The sequence below is a fragment of the Trachemys scripta genome, chromosome 6, assembly GCF_013100865.1.
Source record: "Trachemys scripta elegans isolate TJP31775 chromosome 6, CAS_Tse_1.0, whole genome shotgun sequence".
NCBI lineage: Eukaryota > Metazoa > Chordata > Testudines > Emydidae > Trachemys > Trachemys scripta.
Genome location: NC_048303.1, coordinates 49,349,565 through 49,373,865, shown reverse-complemented (window position 1 = coordinate 49,373,865; position 24,301 = coordinate 49,349,565). Strand labels below are relative to the sequence as shown.

General features: G+C 38.6%; 1 protein-coding gene across 1 annotated transcript in view; it reads right to left on the bottom strand.

Moving 5' to 3' along the window:
• VCAN (versican) overlaps positions 1-24,301 on the bottom strand; it is a 103,065-nt gene that overhangs the window by 49,254 nt on the left and 29,510 nt on the right. The window contains exon 5 of the mRNA XM_034774107.1: positions 20,865-23,789. Within this exon, the coding sequence (XP_034629998.1) occupies positions 20,865-23,789 (2,925 nt within the window). The remainder of the gene's footprint in view (positions 1-20,864; positions 23,790-24,301) is intronic.

The window sequence follows — 24,301 nt, the reverse complement described above, 5'->3', positions numbered from 1 at the left end:
TTATAATGGAGAAAGGCCAGGAAAGTGGGCATTTGTTCAGAGGAGGGCTTTGGTAATATGATTCCTGGAAAAAGTAAGTAAAAAACAGCCAGCTGAAGAGAAGATAGTTCAGATTGTCAATACAAACAGGCTCTGAATAGATTTAGACAGTAAAGACTTTTGAGGAGAAAGGTGAAGAGTTATGGAGTAGAAACAGAGATGGAGTAGACAGATGGAGAAATAAATATGAAGTATGGTCTGTTTCCTAGCCTTTTGTGTTTGTAAATAATCAATTGTATACAGTACGTAAGTTTGTTCCTTGAACATTTCTAATCAACAGTATATAAAAAAATTGAAAGCTTCCCCAAGTCCAGAACCCACTTACTTCTAACACTGCTACCCACAATGAGACTGATCCAAACCCATTGAAGTCTTTCCATTGACTTTAATGGGATTTGGTTCTCACCCAATATTAATTTCTTACTGACTGTGAGGCAGATGTTGTTCCCATGCCATTGACTGGAAAACTAACTCAAAGATATGCAAAACGGTTTTTAAAATGTTTTGTAAATTTTTTTTTTTATTATTTAAGAGGGGTTTTTAAAATATTCTGTAAAGAACTTTGAAGAGCTTTTCGGAGATCACTTTTTATGGGCAGGAGGTATAAAAGATTTGTCTCCCCAAGACTTCAGCTCAGCAACTATTCAAGCAGAAATAATGATTAAATGAAAAACAGATTTTGAAAATTTTAAAAACTTTCAAAAGAATAAAAATATTGTTCAGAAGACTTATTGATTTGGTGGACTTTTGCATAGATTAATTCATAGACTATAAAAACAGAAATGACCATTTTGAGTTTGATCTTCTACACCGACACCCTGTATAATGGACAATAGAATTCCACCCAGTGATTCCTGCAACTTTTCTACTAACTTGTGGTGGATGGTGGAGCTCCGTCTTCTGTAAATGGAATGGGAGGGATTTGGGGGAGGACTTTCACTGTTACAAGATGCCTGATCCAAGCCCAAGGAAGTAAATTGAAAGACTCTCATGGACTTCCATGAACTTCAAAAAATCAGGCCCTAAATTCTGAGTATAATAGAGACACAGAAATAAAGATGAATCAAGCACTTTTGTGCTGTTTGTGTTGTGAAAGTGAGGCACAGTGGGCATGGATTTCATTTCATAGTGTGTAGCAAGCTCCCCTAACAGGAGACACCAATATGTAAAGAAGAAATGTATCCTTTGATTTTGTTCAAATTTCGCCTTATGAACATTAGTCTGAAAAACTGGTTGTTAGGGTTTCGGTGGTGTTACACTATGGATGAATTTGGTCAGTAGGTCTAATTCAGTGTTGTCTTAAACAATGGCGTAAATTATGTGTGCAAGCATTAAACTACTGTAAATTACCCCACTTTGGTACGAAGTGGTTGTACAAAATGACAGTAGTGTACTTTCCACACTGGAAGATGAAAGGGTGTGATGTAGCCGGAAAAGCAGCCAACGGGATGGTATAAAATAAAATTGGAGGGGATCTAGTTTTTCTTCAACCACTTTGTTAATTACTTTACATGCTACATTTACCCATTCCTTCTCCTTGGCATATATATTGCTCCCTTTGCACATCCATTGGATACCAAATCAATGCAGGTTGCACTTCTTTAGCACTTATCTTTTTTCGCACACAGTTTATGTCACTGATTAATTTAACCTAAAGACTTTCAAAGGAACTTGCACTAGCTTTGAATCTGGCACACTACTCTGACTGAATTCGATAAAACTCAACAAGCTGCCTTATTTACCTTGATAGTTAAGCTAAAATTAACTCAGAAATAACATTTAGTATCTGTACTCTCTCTGAAGTTTTTTGTTGTTGTTGTTCATGCTAACAGTTCTGCTGTTATGGCTGTGTAGAGTAGTTTCAAATTCATTTGCTGAATTAAAATCCAGTGGGCACACATCATTAATTTGGTGTGAGAAATACAGTCATGTTCACCAACAAGAGCCTGCTCTTCTTATTCTACGGATCAACTGTTTTGAGACCAAGATTAGATCTGTTAGGGATAAGAACTCAAGAATTGGCAGTATTTTCATGACTAGTGATTGACATGGCAGTTCAGTTCTCTGTATAGACATGGGGATCCAGATCCTCAGCTTTTGTAAATTGTCATAGCTCAGTTGCAGTCAGTGGTGCTATATTTTACACCAGCCCAATGAATCTCTGGTCTTGAATCTCTAGAATATACCTTCTAGACACTGATTCTGAGAATGAGGATCCAGGATGAAGATTTTGAAAATGAAAGATACTAGAAAATACAGACTAGCTAGCTAGCAAACACTGAAAGCAGGTCCATGAGATATACATTAGATCTTCATAGATTCATCTGTTCTAAGTCCAGAACACATCATTAGATCATCTACTGACCTCTCACATAATACAGGCCACAGAATTTCACCCAGTTACTCCTGCATTGAGATATGAGCTGAAGCCACTTTTAAAATTTGACCCTATAATAAAGTCCATAGCATATTTTGTATGTATACGTGTTGTATCACACACTGATGACAATCAAGAACTTTCTTAGAATCTACACTATGTGAAAACTTACAAATTTAAAGCTCAAAAATGAAGTTTCCAGGTACCAAATACTTGGTACAAGCCCTGATCTTCAGGTCTGGGTGAGCTGTGCCCAGCATAGGATTTGTGCAAGGTGAAGCAAACATGGCCTTACATCTCCTTTGTGCTCCCCTGATCTTCAGCTCTGCCAGGAACTCCTTTGGCACTTCGTGCCAATTAGAGCAGCCTTATAATCAGATCGGGTCAAAAAATTTCCAACACATTTTTCCATTGTCAAAATCAAAACTTTCCATGGGAACATGTTGATTTAGAAGAAATTTCATGTCAGAAAAAAATGAAACAAAGAAAAAAAGCATTTCAATAAAGGTAGATCTTATCAAAACAAATATTTTGATCTTTTGTTTCCAAATGAGTTTTTATTTCAAATGTATTTATTTAAAGTTGAAATCAGAACAGAAGGAAAGAAAATGTTCCTATTGACCCAAAATTAAATTTGTTGACAATTTTGTTTTGCAGGAAATTTTGAAATTTGTTTTCCTTCCAATTTGGAACAAAATCTTTAGCCTGCGGTGTGCTAAGACTACTGCCTATCAAGCTGAACAATACTGTCTCATTGTTTCCTTGTACTTCCCCATGAGTCTATCTCCATCTGTTGTCTCTTGTCTTATACTTAGATAGTAAGTTCTTTGGGACAGCGACTGTCTTTTTGTTCTGCATTTTACAGCATCTAGCGCAATGGGGTCCTAGTCCAGGATGAAGGCTCTTAGGTGGAATGACAATACAAATGAGAAATTATAATAATTTCAAAACATCTGAATTTCCCACATAACTGAAATTCCATGATTTGATCAGCTCTACTTATGACTGCTCTAACTTGCGCCATCTTGTAATACCATAAAGACGTCCAAGCATGGTACACATGGAACAGTGTTCCAGCCTGTTTCTTCCCTCCTGGTTATGAAGAGGTGCGAATGGAACTAAGTATCTGGTCTTAAGTGTTAAAGAAACATGGCTACTCCTATACACACCTAAGTATAACAAAACAAAGAAAGTTCCAAAAATAATTTTCTGATTATTTTAATCTTTCCTCCTCATATTAAATTGTCTAGTAAGTAGGATGCGATCTAGAAAATCCTATTTTTTATTACTATTCAGTCTAAATAAACAGAAGATTTTATTTAATTCAGTTCAAAATGTTCCCCATCTGGAGATATTTTTCCAACAGTTTTCTGAGCCAGTTTTCTAACTTCTGAAACATTTAAAGGATATAGTGCATGTTTCAATACATTGATTTTTTTCACTTTCTAAACTTAATAATAAATTATGTTTTGTTCTCCCTCTGACAGTTGTCCCCCCCGCCTTCAGCAGTAAACCAAAATTATTTAAATGTAAATTGACCTTGAGTAAAACTTTCAACTGCTCAACTCAGTTTCTGGAAGGCAACATCTGAAAAGAACAACTTTTGCACAGCTGCTAGAAAGAAGTTGAAAGTCATACAAGGTGGGTGGTCAGTCTTGACTAGTCAAATTCAGCTATCCAGCATGATTTACAGTATTTGGGTGTCTGTATTTCCATGCAAGACATAGCACTGCTGAAAACCTGGGTTTCAGTTCTTGGAATGTTCTTAAATTCCAATCTTTTTATAACGGTACCATTCCCACAAGTTCTAGCCTGACAAAATTGTTGGCTATGACCAGAAACACCTGTAGAAAATGGGTATCACCAATGTGAACATCTGTTTCCCACAGGTTTCTGACCTGTGTCCTTTTGCTAACATGCCTCTGCCAAATTTTGATATAAAAGCGATGATGCGAAAACCATATCAGAAATAAAGCAACATTCCGATTTAAAAGAAACTATCATGAGACCTTTTGCTGACCTTTGAGCTTTCCTTTGCCTTTATTGCTTTCTGCATTTTTTCCCCCTTGGTGGTAAAATTATTACAAAAAACAGAGTGAGTAATATGTCAAAGGCTATAATTTAATTGAAAGAATATTAGACTTATAATTGTTAAAGAGGGGAAAGTCCTATTAGGTCAGATCCCTTGATAGTAGGTGAATTCTTGTCACATGCTAGTCTAAGGTCAATTATTTTCTTCACATTTCCTTTATAGCCTAACATCTCATTACCAAAATTCCATCAACAGTGGATGTCTCGTATTAAGAGGAACCTACTGCTGACACAATTGTCCCTACATGAACAGTCTTCTAATGACCACTCATTATCTATTGCCTAAAAAGAACATGATTCTAACACATTGTAGTGTTAAATAACCCCAAACCAAACTGGCAAATACTAAGCCATTATCTCCAGTCAGCATTTTACAAAAAGCAATAAAGAAAATATCACAGAGTTGTTCAATCATCTGCTATTGGATGGTTTGTTTGGATATATGAATATAAGGCCAAATCCATAGACCAGCTCCCAGGCCAAGTACCTAGGCCAGGTGATAGATAGATGTGCTGGTTGGGAGAGGAAGAATCCTGCTCTCTGAGCTGTGGAGCAACTGCAGAGTTGCTCACAGAACCTATTCCTGCCGGAGTTGTAGTAGCTTCTGTGAGCCTTCATGTGGCCCATCACAGGAGGCTAATCTGCCCTTGCCCCTCCCTAGCCCACTCACACCTTGTTCTCTCTCACCCCATGCTACCCAAGAGGGTGGCACCCAAATGCATCTGCTGTTACACACAGTTGGAACTACCCCACGTAGGTGCAAGCTCTACCCTTACTTCCTTAGGTTCAGAGAGCTCTTGGCAACAGAACTGATGCAGTGCCCCTTTGGAACAAAGATAGGATTAGGAGAGTGGGAAAAATGGGGGTGTATGATCCCAAAAATTGAAGGGAAACAAAAGAGCTGGTCTATAGTCAGACTATTCCTGTGGTCCTGTTCACACCCACCAACTCCAACAAGGGAGGAGGCTGTCTGAATATGAAAACAGGAACGATTAACACCAAAGGTCTACCACCTTCTCAATCTTTAACTCACAACTCAATGTATGTTTTGGTTGTGGCTGTTCAACAAAATGACAAATGTATTTTGAATTTAGTAGAACACTTACAATAGACTCGAATGATTTTGCAGCAGTTCTGAGAAAACTGAAATTAATTACACAACATAGGTACCATAGTACACAGTACCCCCTGGCTTGAAGTGGTTTCCATCATATACAGTGTTTACAGTTTGGTTCAATGGCTCTCAGCACCCCCACTATACAAATTGTTCCAGCACTCCTGTTGCATACTTGTGTAACATTGACCATGGCATGCTATTTTTCCGCTGTTTTATTTCAGCTGGCCAAGATTTGTATTTTTGCACCGTATCAGTGGTTTCAGAGGGGGGAAATTGTTTGGATTAAAAAAAAAAAACGACCCTGCAAAGTTCAAGCTCTAGGAAATCTATTTTTAAAAGCTATCTAAGTAGTTACACTATAGTATTACTACAATGTACTAATTACATATGTATGCCAGCATGATATGGATATGGGCAAGATCTTCAGTGGTACAGATAGGCATAGCTCCATTAAAGGCACTGGAGCTATGCTGATTTACATCAGCTGAAAATCTGGCCCACAATACTCTTTTTACTGATTCGTAGAGTGGTTAATGTGTACTTAGTGTCACTTAATGCAAGGCTTTACTGAGATTTTATCACCTGTAATTTTCCAAGTTTTAAGTACTTCTTAGCATAGTTTTAATTTAACTTCTATACAAGTCCACTAGTCATTAAGCCAACAGTCAAAATCACAGTTAATCAGATGCACTTTTTGGCTGCAGTTCCTGTTCTCTTTGTGGAATTTACCAGGTTAAGATGGTTAGTGCTATTAATCATAAGGGAATGTGTACTTATTAAGTCAAAGCCAGGCTATTTTTAGACTCTAATTTTCTTCATTAAAATATGAGCTAGCCATTGCACAAATGTAGCCCTGTCACAAAAGGAAAAAGTTTCAGTAGGTACAGACCTACCTGTGTAAACAAAAAAAGTGTGCACATTTGTGCAGCTACATTTATGTGTTTATTTACTTCAGTTATACGTATATTTTCTGCAAATGCAACTGGGTATCTAGGCTTTTAAAAACCTATTTGTAGGCACAATTGCACATGTAAATGTACATGCATCATTTGGGGTCTCCTCCTTTGAAAATTTCACTTGGAAGACTCAGACTGGACTCTATAATAGGGTTACCATACGTCCGTTTTTTCCTGGACATGTCCGGCTTTTTGGCAATCAAACCCCCGTCCGGGGGGAATTGCCAAAAAGCCAAACATGTCCGGGAAAATGCCGGCCGGGCACTTCCCCTCCTGCGGCTGCTCTGCTCCTCCCCTGACTCTTCGGCTCTGTTTAAGAGCCGAGCTGCCCGAGAGCTATGGACTTCAGGCAGCCCCCTTGCCTCCGGACCCCAGCCGCCGGCCGGGCACTTCCCCTCCCAGGCTCCGGCAGCGCAGGGTTCGGAGGCATGGGGGTTGCCCGAAGCCGGTAGCGCTCGGGCAGCTCGGCTCTTAAACAGGGCCGAAGAGTCAGGGGAGGAGCAGAGCTGCCGCAGCCGGAGGCTCTGCTCCTCCCCTGACTCTTCGGCTCTGTTTAAGAGCTGAGCTGCCTGAGCGCTATGGGCTTCAGGCAGCCCCCATGCCTCCGGACCCTGCGCCGCCGGAGCCCGGGAGGGGAAGTGCCCGGCTGGGGGCACAGGGTCCGGAGGCATAGGGGCTGCCCGAAGCCCAAGCGCTACTGGCTTCACGGTTTGCCGGGCAGCCTCCAGACCCTGCGCCCCCGGCTGGGCGCTTCCCCTCCCGGGCTCCAGCTGCGCTGGGGCGGGGCTGGGGGTGGGAAATGGGTGGGGTCAGGGCCCCGTGGAGGGTCCTCTTTTTTTATTTGTTAAATATGGTAACCCTTCTCTATAACTGCATTTTTAATGGAATATTCCTCACCCCATAACTCGTAAAAATGGAGAAAAGTTGCTGAAAATGTCTACACCCATTTGAAATGTAACCTCATGAATGTGAAGGAACTCCCCCTGAGCTGGTGGAATTACAGCAGTGTAAATCTGCCCCTACACTCTATGTTCTGTAAGAAAGGAGTACAGTGCCATGCACACTGATGGTAGTCAGTAAATTATATAATAATAATTAGTTGATAATTATTGCTGCTGGGCTTATTTTTTGAGCTGCCTTTGAGCCTTACTCTTCTCTCCAGTCTGCACGGTCACATGTGCACTGCCAGGCCCGCTGATAGCAATTCCAGGCCCCAGGGCCGTCCCTAGGGGCGTGCAGGGCTCAGGGTGGACATGACGAATCTGTCACTTTCTTGTCCTGGACTGCGGGGCCCCCCAAAGTGCTGGACCCAGAGCGGTCACCACCCCACATGGACCTAGGAGCTCTGCGGCCCACCCGGGCAATTTAAAAGGGCCCGGTGCTCACGGAGCGGCATCGGCAGCAGCTGGAGGCCCCCAGGCCCTTTTAAATTGCCTAGGCCCCTGGGCAATTGCCCACTTTGCCCCCGCCCCCATTTGCAGGGCTGTGCACTGCAGATGAAATAGTGAGAAGAGCACAGAACAAAAAGCAGGCCTCAGCAGCACTGAGGAAGTGCAAGGTGGGAGGGACCCCAGAGCTCAGGCTGCAGCCCAAGTAGGGTTGGCAATTTTGGGTGGGCATATTCCTGAAGGTTTCATCACATGACAATCTTTAATTAAAGATTATTCTTTTAATTCATTGATTAAAATTGATTTTTCCAACATTTTTCTTGAAACATACTTAATATTTTTCAACCAGCTCTGGTTTAAAGTTATCAAATTGAATCACATTTCTTAAAATGAAATACGATGCTGTTTCAGTGCTTGTTCAAGGTCTGTTTGCACCCAGCTGTTGAGATTTTTTCCTATAGGTAATTTAGAGGAGCTACTTTGCTCAATAATCTTAAATCCTCCATTTTACTTAAGAAATGGTTACATCTTCACTAGAAAAGATATCGGGGTTGATTTGAAAGGCAGTTAGGGCCCAGATCCTCAAAGGTATTTAGGCACCTAACTCCCATAGACTTTCAATGGGAGTTTAACTCTTTGAAAATCTCTCTAAATAGGTTAGAACAATGGACAGGAACCCAGTGAGAGTTTCTTTCTCTTGGTCTCTAGCTCTAGTCTATACCTTCTTGTATTTCACCCTAGTTTACAAAACTCTTCTTGTTCAACACCCCAATGGTATGTTCAAATCTGTAAACGTACATTGTATTGTAATTAGTTCTCACATAGACCTCCACCCATGATAAGTATGCTATTGTGGTATGTCTACATTGCAGTTAGACACCCACGGCTAATCCATGACAGCTGATTCGGGCTCATAGGGTTTGGGCTAAGGAACTGTTTAATTGTGATGTAGATGTCCGGGCTTGGGTTTAGAGTTGCCAACCCTCCAGGATTGTCCTGGAGTTAAAATTATAGGTTTTGATGAATTTTTTTTTTTTGAAGGAAAAATTCCCCTAATATTTCTTGATTTCAAAAACCAAAAAGGACTTTTTTGTTTTTCCCTTTTTTTTTTTTCACCTTTTCTCTCCCCCTCTTCCTCTCTTTTCTTCCTGCCCCATTTTGCCACTGAAAAGGGGGAGGAGGAGGAGGAGAGAAAGGAGGGGAAAAAAACTGAAAAACGAAAACCTGAAAACAGAATTTTTTTAATTGTTGGTTTCAATTTTTTTTCTGTTTTCAGCCTTTCCACTTAAAAATGGGACATTGTTTAAACAAAATTCTGCAAAAGAATTTTTTTCTAAAAATACTCACTTTTTTTTTAAAAAAAGTTTTGAACATAAAATTTCTACCAGTTCTACTTAAAACTATTAAGCAAAGTAACAATCCAATGCTCAGGACTTTGTGTTAACCCTTTATTAACTCTCTGCACAGCAAAGCTCAGCATTTTTCAAAGTTGAGAGTGCTGAACTGTTACCTACCAGTACCAATGCAAAACAGCGGTTCCATTTGGCTGCTTGCAGCTAAATCATTTCAAAGTGTAAAAGCAATGCTATTTCTGAATGGGCAATTATTGTCCTTTTGCCTCAAGCCATGAAATTAACTAATGTCCATTGCTTTTTAGATGATTAGTTAAAGAAATCATGTGGGAATTTACACTATCTCCAGTTCCTTCAAGCATGAAGAGGAACATCTACACTTGAGGTAGGTTTCAGAGTGGTAGTTGTATCAACAAAAACAATGTGCCACAAGGACTCCTCGTTGTTTTTACACTTGAGGTAGAAATCAGACTAAGGATTCAGACTGGTACACTGACCCTTACAGCTCCATTATCACTATTAGTTTTGCTTCACCAGAGGATACTTCTGGTGGTCTTTATCTCACCCTGCCAGCCTACATTTGCTGTGACCCAAGCATATATAACAGTTACAGAGACTTTCAGATTCATATTCAGAAAGATGTAATAGTCATGTAAAAGATGTTTGGATCACTGACAATCTCACTACAAGCAGAGTGGCAAAGGATAGGATAACAAAGAATCAAGTATTTTCAATTTTAAGGTAGTTAGTGCAGGTTGCCTGAAAGGAGAAAAACTAGTTTAGATATCTACTCAGAATGACATTACTGTGTGTGTGTGTGTGTGTGTGTGTGTGTGTGTGTGTGTGTGTGTTATAGATACAGCTCTCTTGACATAGAAAATCATAACAATGGGCCAAATCTTTTTTGTTATTCAGGCAAAACTCCCATTGAATCATTGGGACTCTTGCCTGAGTAAGAAAAGACTGCATGAGGAATTCAGAATTTGACATACCATTATTACTAACAATAATAATGAATGTCTCTAAAGCATTCACCACACTCTGATCAAGACACTTGGGAGCTCCCCAACAATTTAAAATATGGAACAGCAGCAGATATATTTTTATCTATCACCAGATGTCTTTGTTTATTCTGTAGCCTAATGATGACAAAATAAAAAGACAGTGATTAATTAAGAGGAGCAGAGGCAGCCTAAAAATAGGCATGACTGGTTCAGAAGACCAAATTGCTTCTGAACAAGAAGAAATTTTAAGTAAAGGAAAGACAGCATTGATCCTTCTTAGGGGTTTCAGATACACCTCTACCCCGATATAATGCGACCCGATATAACACGAATTCGGATATAATGCAGTAAAGCAGTGCTCCGGAGGGGCGGGGGCGGGCTGTGCACTCCAGTGGATCAAAGCAAGTTCGATATAATGCGGTTTCACCTATAACGCAGTAAGATTTTTTGGCTCCCGAGGACAGCGTTATATCGAGGTAGAGGTATGTAACCCTTGGTGACAAGAACATTTCTATTGTGTGAGGTGACAGGAACTGAGTTTTCTGGATGGTACCAACAGTAATAATGCACTGGGTGGTCAGAGATCATAATACACTGCATTCAACATTTTTCTTATAAATATGAATTATTCACTAGAACAGGGCAATCTCAAGTTCATGCTCCCAAAGGTTTCAGGAAACATATAGCCAACGCTTTGAGCACAGATTGACAATGCCATGTAAATAATTCACAAAACTTATGAAAAGCACAAATATATATTTTGTGTGTTATCAATCAGACCCATCCTGCCAAAAGGAGGGAGACAGAGGTGGAAAAGAAGCTAACCATATTTACTGTGCTAGCAGGAAAACTTCAACTGTTTCAAAGTATTGCCAAGAGACCTGACATTAAAAATAAAATAAAATAAAATAAAAAAGCTAGAGAAAATGATGAATAGCTCAAAAAGCAGGAATTGCTGACATATTTAAAAACCATTGACACCAGAGTACTTATTACCCGTTTTGTGAATCATTTTAACCTTCAAGCTACTTTTAAAGTGATGTTAGCTTACATTCCTGACACCAAACCACGTATTCATCCTGAATTAGGCTTCATCAGCTGAATCACTTCTTGTAAAGTCAATCTTCACTACTTTTTGGTAAAGCAAGTATTTTCTGAAGATGGGAAAAAGCTTGAATAGCAAGAAATTTTCACTCACTCACTCAGAGAAAAGTACTGTGCATCTTGGATACAGACACCAACCTAATTAAAAAATACCACTATTTTCCAAATAGAAATCATATTCTGCAAGTAGTCTCCACATAAAGACAACAGCCATCTTGTACACATTAAAATTCCACAGGACCATCTATATGTGTGACTGAAACTTCTAAAAAAGGATTCCTTCTCTCTTCACAACAGAAATACTAAAAACTACATTGTACCTATGAATAAGATGATCATTCATTTGTCTCATGAATTAACAAAGAGCTATAAGGAAGCTTGAAGTGTGTAATCCCTGTGTCTAGATCTGGGAGGTTTCCTTGGCAACAATGCACAAACAGCAGGGAATGTGTATGCATCCTCCAAACAGTATGTAACATGAGGGTACTGTTTTCTGGTCTCTACGGATATCTGTAAAGGAATGTGAAAAAAATATTCATCATTCTATAATATGCTCCTCAGAAAGAGCCAACAATTATGGCCAGCACACTATTTAGTAGTTTTTAAAATTAATAAGTGTGAGATTAAAAAGCTGTATTTCATTTTTTGAAGCAGAAGGAGGAATAATGCACAAAAACACAAATTTACTCTGGTTTTTGGTTTTGTTTGTTTGGCTTTGGGTCATACCAAATGACTCCTTCATTTGTATTTCAAATAGAATTTATACTGTGTTTGTGTCTCATTTCTTCATAACGCTGGTTAAACAAAAGTATGGTAATGTGGTAAAATTCTAACAGGCTTAATTAAGCAATAGGTCCTTCAAACAGGCTTAAATATGTTGATTTAAGTCTCTGCTGCCAAATGGCCTTAAATGTATTTTTAAAAAACCCTACTTTCTAGAAAGAACTTTTGGAAGTCAGTGTGCCAGATTCTGATGCCAATTACAATGGCAAGATTCTGATCTCAAGTACCGCAGTGGAGATACTCCGGATTTATTCCAGAGCAACTGAGATGCAAATCTGGCTCTCTGTCTATATTTTCCAGTTGTTAGGAATGGATATGTAAAGGATTAGGTCATTCAGGATATGAAAATGATTCCTATAGTTCTCTGATAGATTAATTACCTTATTAACCAAACAAGTAGCAGCCGTATTTCATATGGAAATGTATCTCAAAAGAGTTAATTTTCTGTCTTAGTTGAACACTAAGCACTAGCACTGACACATTACTGCACAGAAACAAAAAGATGGGGATCTACCCTTGACAAATAAATTACCATATCAAATGGCATCTTTGACAGCCAGTCAGAATACTGGATGGCTGATCATGGCAATAATTCACTGCTGATGTAAGTCAGCATCCATTTGCTGAGCCTATTTACAGCAGTGATTAATTTGACCCCTTCTTTCTGATTGGCAAAAGCACACAACTGATACATTCTCAAGGTCATCCAGAATGCTACAGGTTAATGAGGATACAGTGCCTGGTCCAACTCCTAGTGAAATAAATGGGAGTTTTTGTATTAACTTAGAGGGGACCTCAATCAGGCCAACAGTGAGGTACTTACACACTGCTGCACCAGAGAGAAATGTATTTGGATCAATCTTGTGGCATAATACCCAGGAAGTTATGGCAAGAGAACACTATCACAGGACTAGCTGGCATTTCAAAACAAGTGTCACCTCTCTGTATCGCCATTTACATAGCCATAAGAGAGCATTTTCCTGTAGTACCATTCTAGTTCAATGATATTAACTTCTAAATATATGATAGCTTTCCCAAGAGCTAAGCAGTTGCTAATTAAGCTAAACTTATTGCTCATAAATAAAACAATCCAGTTCACATACATCAACAAAGCTATGCAGACAGGGCCGGCTCTGGCTTTTTGGCTGCCCCAAGCAAAAACAAAAAACAAAAAAAACGCGGCGGCCGGGGCGGAACAACAACAACAACAAAAAAGCGGCCGTGCCGCCCTAGGATTGGGCGGAATGCCGCCTCCTACAAGCTGCCACCCCAAGCACCAGCTTGCTTGGCTGGTGCCTGGAGCCAGCCCTGAATGTAGAGGCCAGATGTTCCATTTCACAGAGGATTTTGAGATTAATTCCAAATTGGAGCAAAACCCCACAATTTTGAAATTCTCTGTGAAGGAAAATTCTGAAAAAAAAGTTAGTTTCGGGTCATTCCAAATGCTTTGTTTCAACGAAATTAAAATGTTTCAACTTAGTTTTTAATGTTTGTATTATTTTGTCAAATATATTATAATGTAGAATATAATACAAGATAAAAAAATTAAAAATGAGAAACTGAAACATTTGTTCTGCTATTATCAAAATGGTACGTTAAGACATTGTCAGAACTTCTTTTTTTAAAAACAAAATTCCAGCTAAGTTGACTCAATTTGGTGAAGCATTTCTATTTCAACAGAACTGCATATTTGGATGGAATATGGTTTAGTCAAAATCTCTTTGACCATCTCCATACATCTGCTTTTTTAACCAATAAATCATTGCATAACCACCTAGAAAACGACAGGGCTACACAACAAGGAATGTAAAACTTTCTGTATAAAACCCAAAGATAAATCTGGAATACCCCCTAAGAATAAATAATAGGTTGGGGTAACATACATTTATCCTCTCAGTGAAGAAAAATGTCTAATATTTATTCAATATGTGAGATATTACTGTAGGTGCTTCCTCACCCGCAGGACAAATATCTTTCTCTCTAACTCAACAATGAATACATATAATTAAAATAACCTTGTTAAAAATAGCAAGTATGTGGATATGTCCCACAGAGTAGTGTCCTGACTGATATATGCCATTGTGCATAAATAATCTTAGTTTTAAAAAACTATTAGACTTATTGTTATATTTTCCATGCAATATAACACTTAAAGGGAAAAATGCTACCCTGTTTTGCACAGGCATGTAGAGTGTAGGGAGTCTTTTACTACCCAGTACACACATGCTGCAGTAGAGTAGGATTCCTACTTAAGACTAAAGAGAGGCCCAGCAGGGTTTGGGGGTATTGGCTACCACATCTACCATGCTTGCCAGCACACCCAAGGAAGTATGGTCAGATGTGGCCACCAGTGATGTGAGACAACAACCTGAGCCAGCCAGGAATGAAAACTGGTCCTTTTCAGAGGAAAAGTAAAGTGCATCTGACAGTACTTAGATACAGGCCAATTCTATACTATCCTTCCCTGTGTGAAACATGTGAATATCTAATTTGTGCATGCATATATATAAAGACATCTAGCAAGACCCTGTGCTACTCTATCAAATCCCACTGCACATGCCCCTTTCATTGAGAACAGAGCACATGGGTTCAGATTCTGATACCCTTATACTAAGTGGTACCTAACTCCATCAATAGTCCCCTTAGCGTCAGTGATACTAGTTGGGGTCAAATCGTGAGCCCCTTACTCCCACTGGTATACCAAAATTCATATGAATAGTTCCACTGAATCATTGTAAAGTACTATTTTATGTGAATAGTCTGCCCCATGATGGGCATTCTCAACATCCAATGAAGAGCCCTAATGAAGACTCTATTTGCCAGTTTTGGAGTTAATGGCCGTGATTAATCCACATGCTGTGTTTAAGGTAATTACTTTCATTCAAATTTCACACACTTTGTTCCTTCTAAGGCAGGAAATAAACATATTAAACAGAAATCACATATTAAACACACACAATGTTTGCAATCTCTTTTCATAAAATTCCACACCCACAAAGCACAGGTTCCCTCACTTTCATTCTGTTCAAGGCTGCAGGGGACAAGAAACCAGACAGAGCGGTTGTGAAACCCTGGATCTAATAAGCACCTTCCAACGTATTCACTAAGTAAACACTTTTAAATGTCTCCAAAAATGCAGGTGTGCAAATTACTCCTAATACAGACAGAAGCTGTTTTTTCAGTATCCCCTCAACCACTGTTAAACCACTCCCCAACACACCCCCACTAGCATTTTTCAGCTAATAAAAGCTTTATGAGCTGAAAAGTTCCTTCAGGGTTTTTTTTCAGCTGCTAACTCATACCCTTCTAGCTACAGCATCATAACTCACTGTTACAATCCACTGGTGCTAATGTAACATACCAAGATCATGAGTAGCATGTTTTGTTTTTCCACCATGAAAGACAAGTCTCATATGACTTGCTCAATATGGTGGAAAATTACTAATATGATCAAATAATGCAGTGCAAGGATGTTTTTCCTGCCCATGTTGAGTCCCATTCCACACTGAGTGTAAGCAAAAGAGAATGGCATGAAGTTCTATACAAGTAAATAAAGTCTCAAGCACATTCCATTATGGAACTTGCACACAGTCATTTTTATGACAAAAAAGGGGATTTTCCCCATATATATATTTTTTTCCTCATTAATTTGCACACCTGTCCTAGACCTGCCCATGTCCCATAGACTGTCAGAAAATGCCATGTTTTATATTTCTCATTAATTTGTGCACCTGCCTCAGATTCATTCACATGCCAGTGCATGGGCTGTTTGCCAATAAATTCTCTCATGGAAAACTGTTGTATTCTTATACAAATCAGCAGCTTAATCCATTCAGCTATATTCTCTCTCTTATCAGCATTTCAGCATAATTGCCAAAATATAACATAATGGGCTTGCTTTTCAGCCAGGCCTCAACTATCTTCTGTTTCCATGGGTGCAATTGTACACCTCTTTGTAACTGAAACTTCATTTATGCACCCACAATTAATTTCAGGCAAAAATACTTGCAGTTAGATGTTTAACTATTTAATTTGTGGACACACAAGAAGAGAAGTCATTGTGGAGATGCTATCTCTGGTCATCTAGTCCAATATTTGAATTATACAAATATACATTTCTCATACATATATTTAAAATCAAAACTGGGACATATACTGTACTATATGAGGCTCTAATTTATGACAGTCTAGAATAACCTAATATCTTAGTCAATATTTTTAATTCAGTTTCATTCAATCTAGTCAATATTCCACATCATTCCTATGTGGGTCTATAATAAATAATAATAATAATGTTCCATACATCTATAACACACACCTTCTAAAGACATCAAAGTGCTTTAACAAAGCTGGTGGCAGATTATGGCTGACCCATGTGCAGTTTTGAAGCTGAGAGGAAAGGTGCAAAAACCTTTCCCCATTCCACCTCCCACAGAGGCTGACCATAGGCATAGTCACTAGCTCAGGAAAGCAAGGGAGTTCCTTCTGCTACAATTCACTAGGACTCTAGCCACCCCAAGGAAGCCATATACAAGTGCGTTGAAGGGGGGGGGGAAGCTACAGCAAAGTAATGCACATTGGAAAACATAATCCCAACTATTCATTCAAAATGATGGGATCTAAATTAGCAGATACCACTCAAGACAGATCTTTGTGTCACTGTGAATAGTTCTCTGTAAACATCTGCTCAGAGTGTAGGAGGAATTAAAACAGTTAACAGAATGATAGGAACCATTAAGAAAGGGATAGATAATATGAAGAAAATATCACAATGCCATTATATACATCCATGGTACACCCACACCTTGAATAACACATGTAGTTCTGGTTGCCCCATCTCAAAAAAGATAGATTAGAATTGAAAAAGGTACAGAGAAGGGCAATGAAAAGGAGTAAGAGTATGGAACAACTTCCATATGAGGAGAGATTAAACAGACTTCTCAGCTTGGAAAAGAAATGACTAAGGAGAGATATGATAGAGATCTATAAACTCATGAATGATGGGGAGAAAGCGAATAAGGAAGTGTTACTTACTCCTTCACAAAACACAAGAACCAGGGGTTACATAATGAAATTAATAAACAGCAGGTTTAAAATACACAAAAGGAAGTACTTCACACAATGTACAGTCAACTCAATGTCAGGGGATGTTGTGAAGGCCAAAACTATAAAGGGGTTCAAAAAAGAATTAAACAAGTTCATGGAGGATAGATCCATCAATGGTTATTAAGCAGAGTGGTCTTGGATGCAATGTCATTCTCTGAGTGTCCCTAGCCTCTGACTGCCAGAAGCTGAGAATGTGCGACAGGGGATGGATCACTTGATGATTTCCTATTCTTTCATTCCTTCTGATGCACCTGGCATTGGCCACTGTCGGAAAACAGGATACTGGGCTAGCTGGACCATTGGTCTGACCCAGTGTGGGCATTTTATGTTCTTATGTAATTCTGCTTCCAAGATACAATTCCACTCAGTGCTACCACTTAAGTCAGGTAACCCCAAATTACTCCCTTAATGAGGGGCAAAAGGCAAAATAGAGCTCATAACTAATTAAAACTAACAACACCTGTATGAGGTACTTAACTGTTATTATGCCCACTTTACAGATAGTGAAACTGAGTTGCAGAGATTGGTATTTCATCATGTTAGCATAATAGCAAGCTTCCACTGTACCGGACTAGTCAGATCAGTGATATGAAACAAAACATACTATTCTACTTCCATAGAGTCCTGTTCTTCTATTGAGGTGAACTATTGTTTCCAGCACAAACATATCCTGAAGAAAAGGAGGCAAAGGAAGGTAGAGAACTGACTCACACAAATGTACCAATACTACTGAGGAGACATTTATATACAATAGCTTGAACTATACATACCTCAGCTCACCTTGTAATTGTTTTGCTATTTATATATAAGAGCTATTCTTTTCAGGACTTGATAAGAAAGTTGCTATTTGCAAGGAGATATTTACACTTTTTGTACTTCAAAATCCTGGCGGGGTTTGTTCCATCCCTAGCTTATTGTTGTGTTTAACAGTGTTAAAATATATTTTATTAAAAATATGCTAATGCAAATGAGGACAAACATTGTTTACTAAAGGTAACTGTAATTCTGAATACTGTTTCCTGTGATCCCTTAGCTGAGAACCAACAAGTCAATGACACTGTTTTATATAGTTCCCTGATGATTATGAATCAACTTTCATTGCAAAGCATATCAGAAAAAATGGATTGTATCATGTTCTGTAGTAACTAACTTCTGTGTTAGTAATCTCTGTCAAATTGTCTCCTCCTTAACACTTACTGTATGTATTTCCTTCAGAATAAAAGAAAGTTTATGTACTAAGAAGCGGTGAATTGAAAATGTGCTTGATGGGATCTTGCATTTCCAGTATTTGTGTGGAATGAAAAAAAAATGGTCAGAATGCTCAAAAGAAAAGCACATTTAGGGGCAGTTATCTGATTAGCTGTCTAAGGCTGGGAAATTCACATACAGTGGTTGTCAGATTTGAAAACAGGCAGTAGGGAGAAGGGAAACAAACTTCCATGCTAATCCTGCACTAAAAAGATGGTAAAATCCCTTCTTTTTGAACACAGTAGAGAAATTGCCATTTGGGGAATTCCACCTTATTTTACAGAAAGAGTTATTTTGATTCAAACATGGTAGAATAAACCATTGTTAGTGACAAAATTTTAAAACTCCATGGCTTCAACCACTGACACATATACCCACAAACATACACAAATACACATAGAGAGATTTAAAAAGTTTGAAACTCTAACAGAAGGTAAAGTTTGAAGAAATTCTGCTCCAAGGGCTAGATCATTAGTGTGAGATCTGGCCCACAGAAAATGACTGCACACTCTTGTGTTGCCCCTGGAGCATCGCAGGAGGGACTTGTGACTCAGGGAATCAAAGCACTCCTCTTCCCCTGGCTGCTGATGCACCTCAGAAAGAATGAACTGAGACCTGCCTCAGCATACGCTCCTGTTGCCCTGGCATACTGTCATCTTGGGGGAGGAGTCAAGGCTACACTCACTCCCCAAACCCTCCCACCCTTCCTGACCCCAGGCATGAGGGAAGGATATAGTATCTCTGTGAAGATTGCGTCCTCCCATGCACAGTAAGCTGTGGTATTGTTACACTAGTGCATACAAGTAAATGGCCTCTTCTACTCCACAATCTGGTCCTTAGATAGCGAGTTGATTTAATCGAACTTTCATGAATTCAAAAGTATTTTGTATCTGACTTAAATCCAATCCACATACTGCAATCATTTGATGTGGCTCATCAGAGTGTCTCGTCTAATTGTGACTTCCTAAATATAGGCACTAGGCAGAACACAAACCCACAATGCTGCTAATGTGTCACATATTCCAGTAACAAAAGTACTGCTCAATTAAAAAAAAAAATCATGTAATCCTTTCCAGTCTAGTTTTTTATATTAAGCCCCAATTGTTTACAATGTATTTGTCAAGACTATGCAGTTTAAATATTGTAGCTATATAGTATAAAATAAGCAAAAGTAAAAAATTGCACTCTGTACAAGCTCTGCTAACTATACTGTACTACTTTTGCCTTTTGATTGGTGCACACAACTCTATTAGGTCCCAAACCAACTCCCACTGAAATCAATAAAAGGACTGGCATTAATTATAATGGGAGTTGGATCAGGTTCTTAACACTAATGGTAGTTATGGTCATGAATAAGTGGGAAATTAATCCTCTAAGTAATCATACAGAAGGCATCATATTCAGCTAGGCTAAAAGAAAAATAAAATGTATATTTTTCTGGAAAAAATCATTATAAATGAATTAAACATAGTATGAAATTCAACAAACCCTACAATATACCTCGATTAATATACCCTTTTCTCAACACTTTCATATCTCTTTTTTTGAAACTTAATACTATACGAAAGATCTCAAGTAATGGCCAGTTGTCTGATACAACATTTTAATTCAGGAATTGGTAGCTTAATTCAATGCTAGTTTAGTTCAATGTAGTTTTGCAGTTTCTGTTCTGGAAACCCATGGAATTAAAGCTGCATATGCAAATACAGTGCCTTCAGCTAAAAAACTTTATGAACTTGTGCAAATTACGGTAATTTGCATCACGGACTCAGGAAAATGATGATGATACACCATGGCAAATATCCTGCCCCCCAAATGCCACAACATCCACCTGTGGATGTAACAGATGTTCCCAAATGTTTTAGCTAACCACACTGTAAATAGCATTGTTAATGGCTACAGACAAATGGAATGTTAATGCTGTCTAATGCTACATTTAAGAGTAGTAATGTATGGCATGGAAACTGTGAAATTCAAATGCTTTGTGTCACAGATAAGCAAAGTCCAATCAGTGATTTGAGTACATCGTGTGACAAACACCATTCTTATGACTCCCAATAATAAGTACAATACACTTGCACCTTTTTAAATCAATAGTGAATTTGACTCAAAGACAATTATAATGTACATTTCTAAATTATCTTAAATAATTAGTACCAATATATACATAGAAAAACTTTAAAAACTCCTGTTTAGACAAAGCTGTGCTTCAAAGAATAACTCCTGGTATATTGTGAAACATTACTATTATGGCAAACTGTATGGACATGGGTCATAGGTCTAAAGGGGAAACTCTTACCTGTATCATTGCCTGTAATGGCAATAAAAACCACTGTTATGTCAGATATATTTTTCATGTCTGTTTCAAGAACTGGAATAGAGGGAGACACTTCCTGAGGTTCTAAAACCTCTGTGGTTTCCTCAACTTTGGGTGGTCTGGTAGGTCGTGCAACTGCAGTGGCACTTGATGATGTGAAATATTCTTTATCAATTTCTGGTTCCACTGTCTTGCCTGTCAGACCATCATCAGTAGTGGTTTTACTGGGAGAAATAGATTCATCAATTATTACCATGTCTATGCTTGTTTCCTCCTCATCTTCCCTGTCAATTTTAGGTCGCGGCGTTTTAGTAACAAAGGACTTGGTAGTTGAAGTTGGTTGGATTTTGTCTACTGCACTTAGAACTGTTGTTTTATCTGTTCCAATAGTTGAAAATATAATTGGTTCTGTTCCTTTAGGTTCCTCCAATATTCCTGAACCTTCCAGACTATGGGTTGTAAAATTTTCCACTTTTTTCACAGAAGTAGATTTCTCAATCTGATGAGTAATACCTTCTGGTGCAGAAGGACTTGTAGGCACTGTATGTGAAGGTAACTCAGATTCCCAACTCACCACACTGCTGTCTTCTGTTTCATTTTCTTTTTTGATGCGTGGTACTCCACCTTCATTTACTTCAGTTTCAGTGATTGTTGGTACTGCCATAAATTCAGTGGTCTTTACTTTGTGTTCAGTAACAGCATCAACTTTTGGAGACAGTACAAGCTGTCTGGTCCCAGTGGTTGTTTCACCGGATGCTAGAACTTTTTCATAATCACTTATATTTATACCAGGCACGAAAACTTCTGTAGTTGTACGTATTTCATCATACGCTGATCCTTCAGTAATTATGTCCACGTCCTGCCCTTCAGTAATAGCTGTGTGAGCCAATTCAGGTTCTAAAGTTGTCTTTTGTTCATATATTTGAACAAATGTCACAGGCACCTTAGAAGTAGTTGCAGTAGAATCAGTGGCAGTAACCAGTTGCTCTATAGTAATTCCATATGGTTTTCCTTCCACTGTTTCTTCAGTAATTTGGATCACATCTTGTCTTTCAGTAATAGTTGTCTGAGCAGATTCAGATTTAGATACAACTTCCTGATCATCTGTTTCCACGTGTACTTGAGTAGATGTCACATCCATTTTAGAAATGGATGCTGTGGACTCTGTGGCAGTAACCATTTGTACCATAGCTTCACCTTTGGTAGAGTGTTCCTTTTGAAATACTGTTCCTTCTTTATCTTGAGTTTCCACATGTGGGTGAATTGTAGTTATTGCTCTGGAGATTCCTAGATCTTGGTCCTGCTCAATAGTACTTCCTTCCTCAGTCAAATCATCTTGTTGCCCTCCTGTTCCTGCACTAGGTACAACCTTTTTTTCGTATGCTTTTACAGTAGTGGATGTCATTGCAGATGATTCTTCTTTAATGATTGTTCCACTACTTATCTGGCCACCCTCCCTGACTGCATATTTTGTGACCTCTTTATCTGTAAATGTAAGGTCTTCAGTAAATAGTGCTTTTTCAGTGGTCTCTTCTGGTTTCATTTCTGGTGTAGGAGCAAATGTTCTCATAGTATCATGATACCTTGAAACAACATCTGCATGTTCTGTAAAACCTTCTGTCGGTTGTACTTTGTCACTCACTTCCTTGACAGGGGGCCTGGCAGTTGGTAATTTTGTAGCTTTTGATGCTGGCACCGATGGCAGAAAGGGCTTTATTGTTGCATTGCTTTCATCCAGCGATATTTTTGATACTGTGATCACTTCCAGTTCTATAGCTCTGCGAGTGGGGTAGACACTTGTAATATCTTTACCGCGATCTATATCAGCTGATATAGCTTTAAGTTCTTCATCAGTTTTTGTTTCTGTTGGCTCAACACTTATCTTAGTTTTATCTTTTGCTGTTGAAATTGCTGCTTCAGGGTGCTTTGTATGTTCTACAATATAAATTTGCCCTGGAGAAGCTGTAGAAATTTCCATTCCAGAGATACCATCTCCTGTTCTTAAAGCTCCATATGTTTTCACATAATGAAGCAAATCTTCTGTCACATTTTCCTGATTTTTATCAGTAGGTAGTGGAGTGCTTGAAACTTGAGGAACAAGTGTGAATTTCTCACTAGCAACATGTCCCTTAGGGTCTGTTTTGTCCTTATCAGAGTCAGGAATAACTGCTGTGATATAGTGGGCTGTAACATCAATTGTTCTCAATTCTGTCTCTCTAGTTTTTTCTAAGATGATTGACCCTTCTATTTCAGCAAACTCTCTCACAGGGGTTTGCACTGAGGCATTTGCCAATGTTCTCATTGGGCCCACCTCTATTTGTTCAGTCTGACTTTCAACAGTTTGTGTATTTTCAATTTCAACATCTTCCCATGAATCTGTGATTGGAATTGATGTGGGAATCGCACTTGTAGCTGCTCTATGTTCTGAAATGATTGAGGACAAATAAACTTCCTCTCTGATTTGAGACATATCTGATTTCTTAGATAATTCTGCTGCAGAATAAGTGTGCTCCAACTCCTTTTGTATAGGTGTACTCACTGCTAGCCTAGGTGTAGCATCAGCTTTAGTCATGTCCAATGATTCAGAAGTATCTACTTTGCCATCTGTGACAATCTGAGGTAGAATAGTGGTTAACTTAATGTTCTCCTTAGGCATCTTCTCTTCTTTTTTCTCACCCCCTCTGGTAGTTAGTATTGGATCTTCCTTTTTGCTTTCCAGGATCACTTTTTCCAAAGATGGGATCTTTGTTTTGGTGACAACTGATTCAGTGATTAAACTATCAGAGATATCGGGTTTAAGAGTAGCTATGCCAGGTATTGGTTTTAGTTCTGTTAACGGATTGGCTGGCCCACTTTCCATAGGAATGTCCAGCTCAACAGATGCAGACTCTGATATATTTTGTTTACCTAAAAAAAGATGTTAAAGAATCAGTTAGAAAGGGTATAAATAAACCCATTTTTATACTTTTCTGAGGCAAACTAAATGTTAAACCTGAACAGAATGAATGAAAGCGACAAAATGTTTTAGAGAAAGGTTATGAATTCAGTACAGCTTTAAATACCAGCATAAAAACAATGTATTACAATGTCACAAGATTTGCTTGAGTTCATACACTATACACTAGATTAGGGCTGAAGGTGAGAACAGTATTTTTTCACTGAATGGCTTTAATTAATTTGCCTTTAGCCAAAGTATTTGTCTCCCAGGTTTTGTTTTGTTTTAATTTAGAGATGCTATTGAGTGTTTTTAAGTAACGGAAGGAAATTAAATGTTATTACTTTTAGTTTAGGATACAATATTATTCATAAAAGTCCTGTCTTTGGCTCCCTGAGCTGGAAGTGCTGTGAGGGCAGCATCCTCAGACCTGGGGGAGGGAATCTCTTGCCTTGCTGAACAACAACAAAAGCAGGAGCAAAAA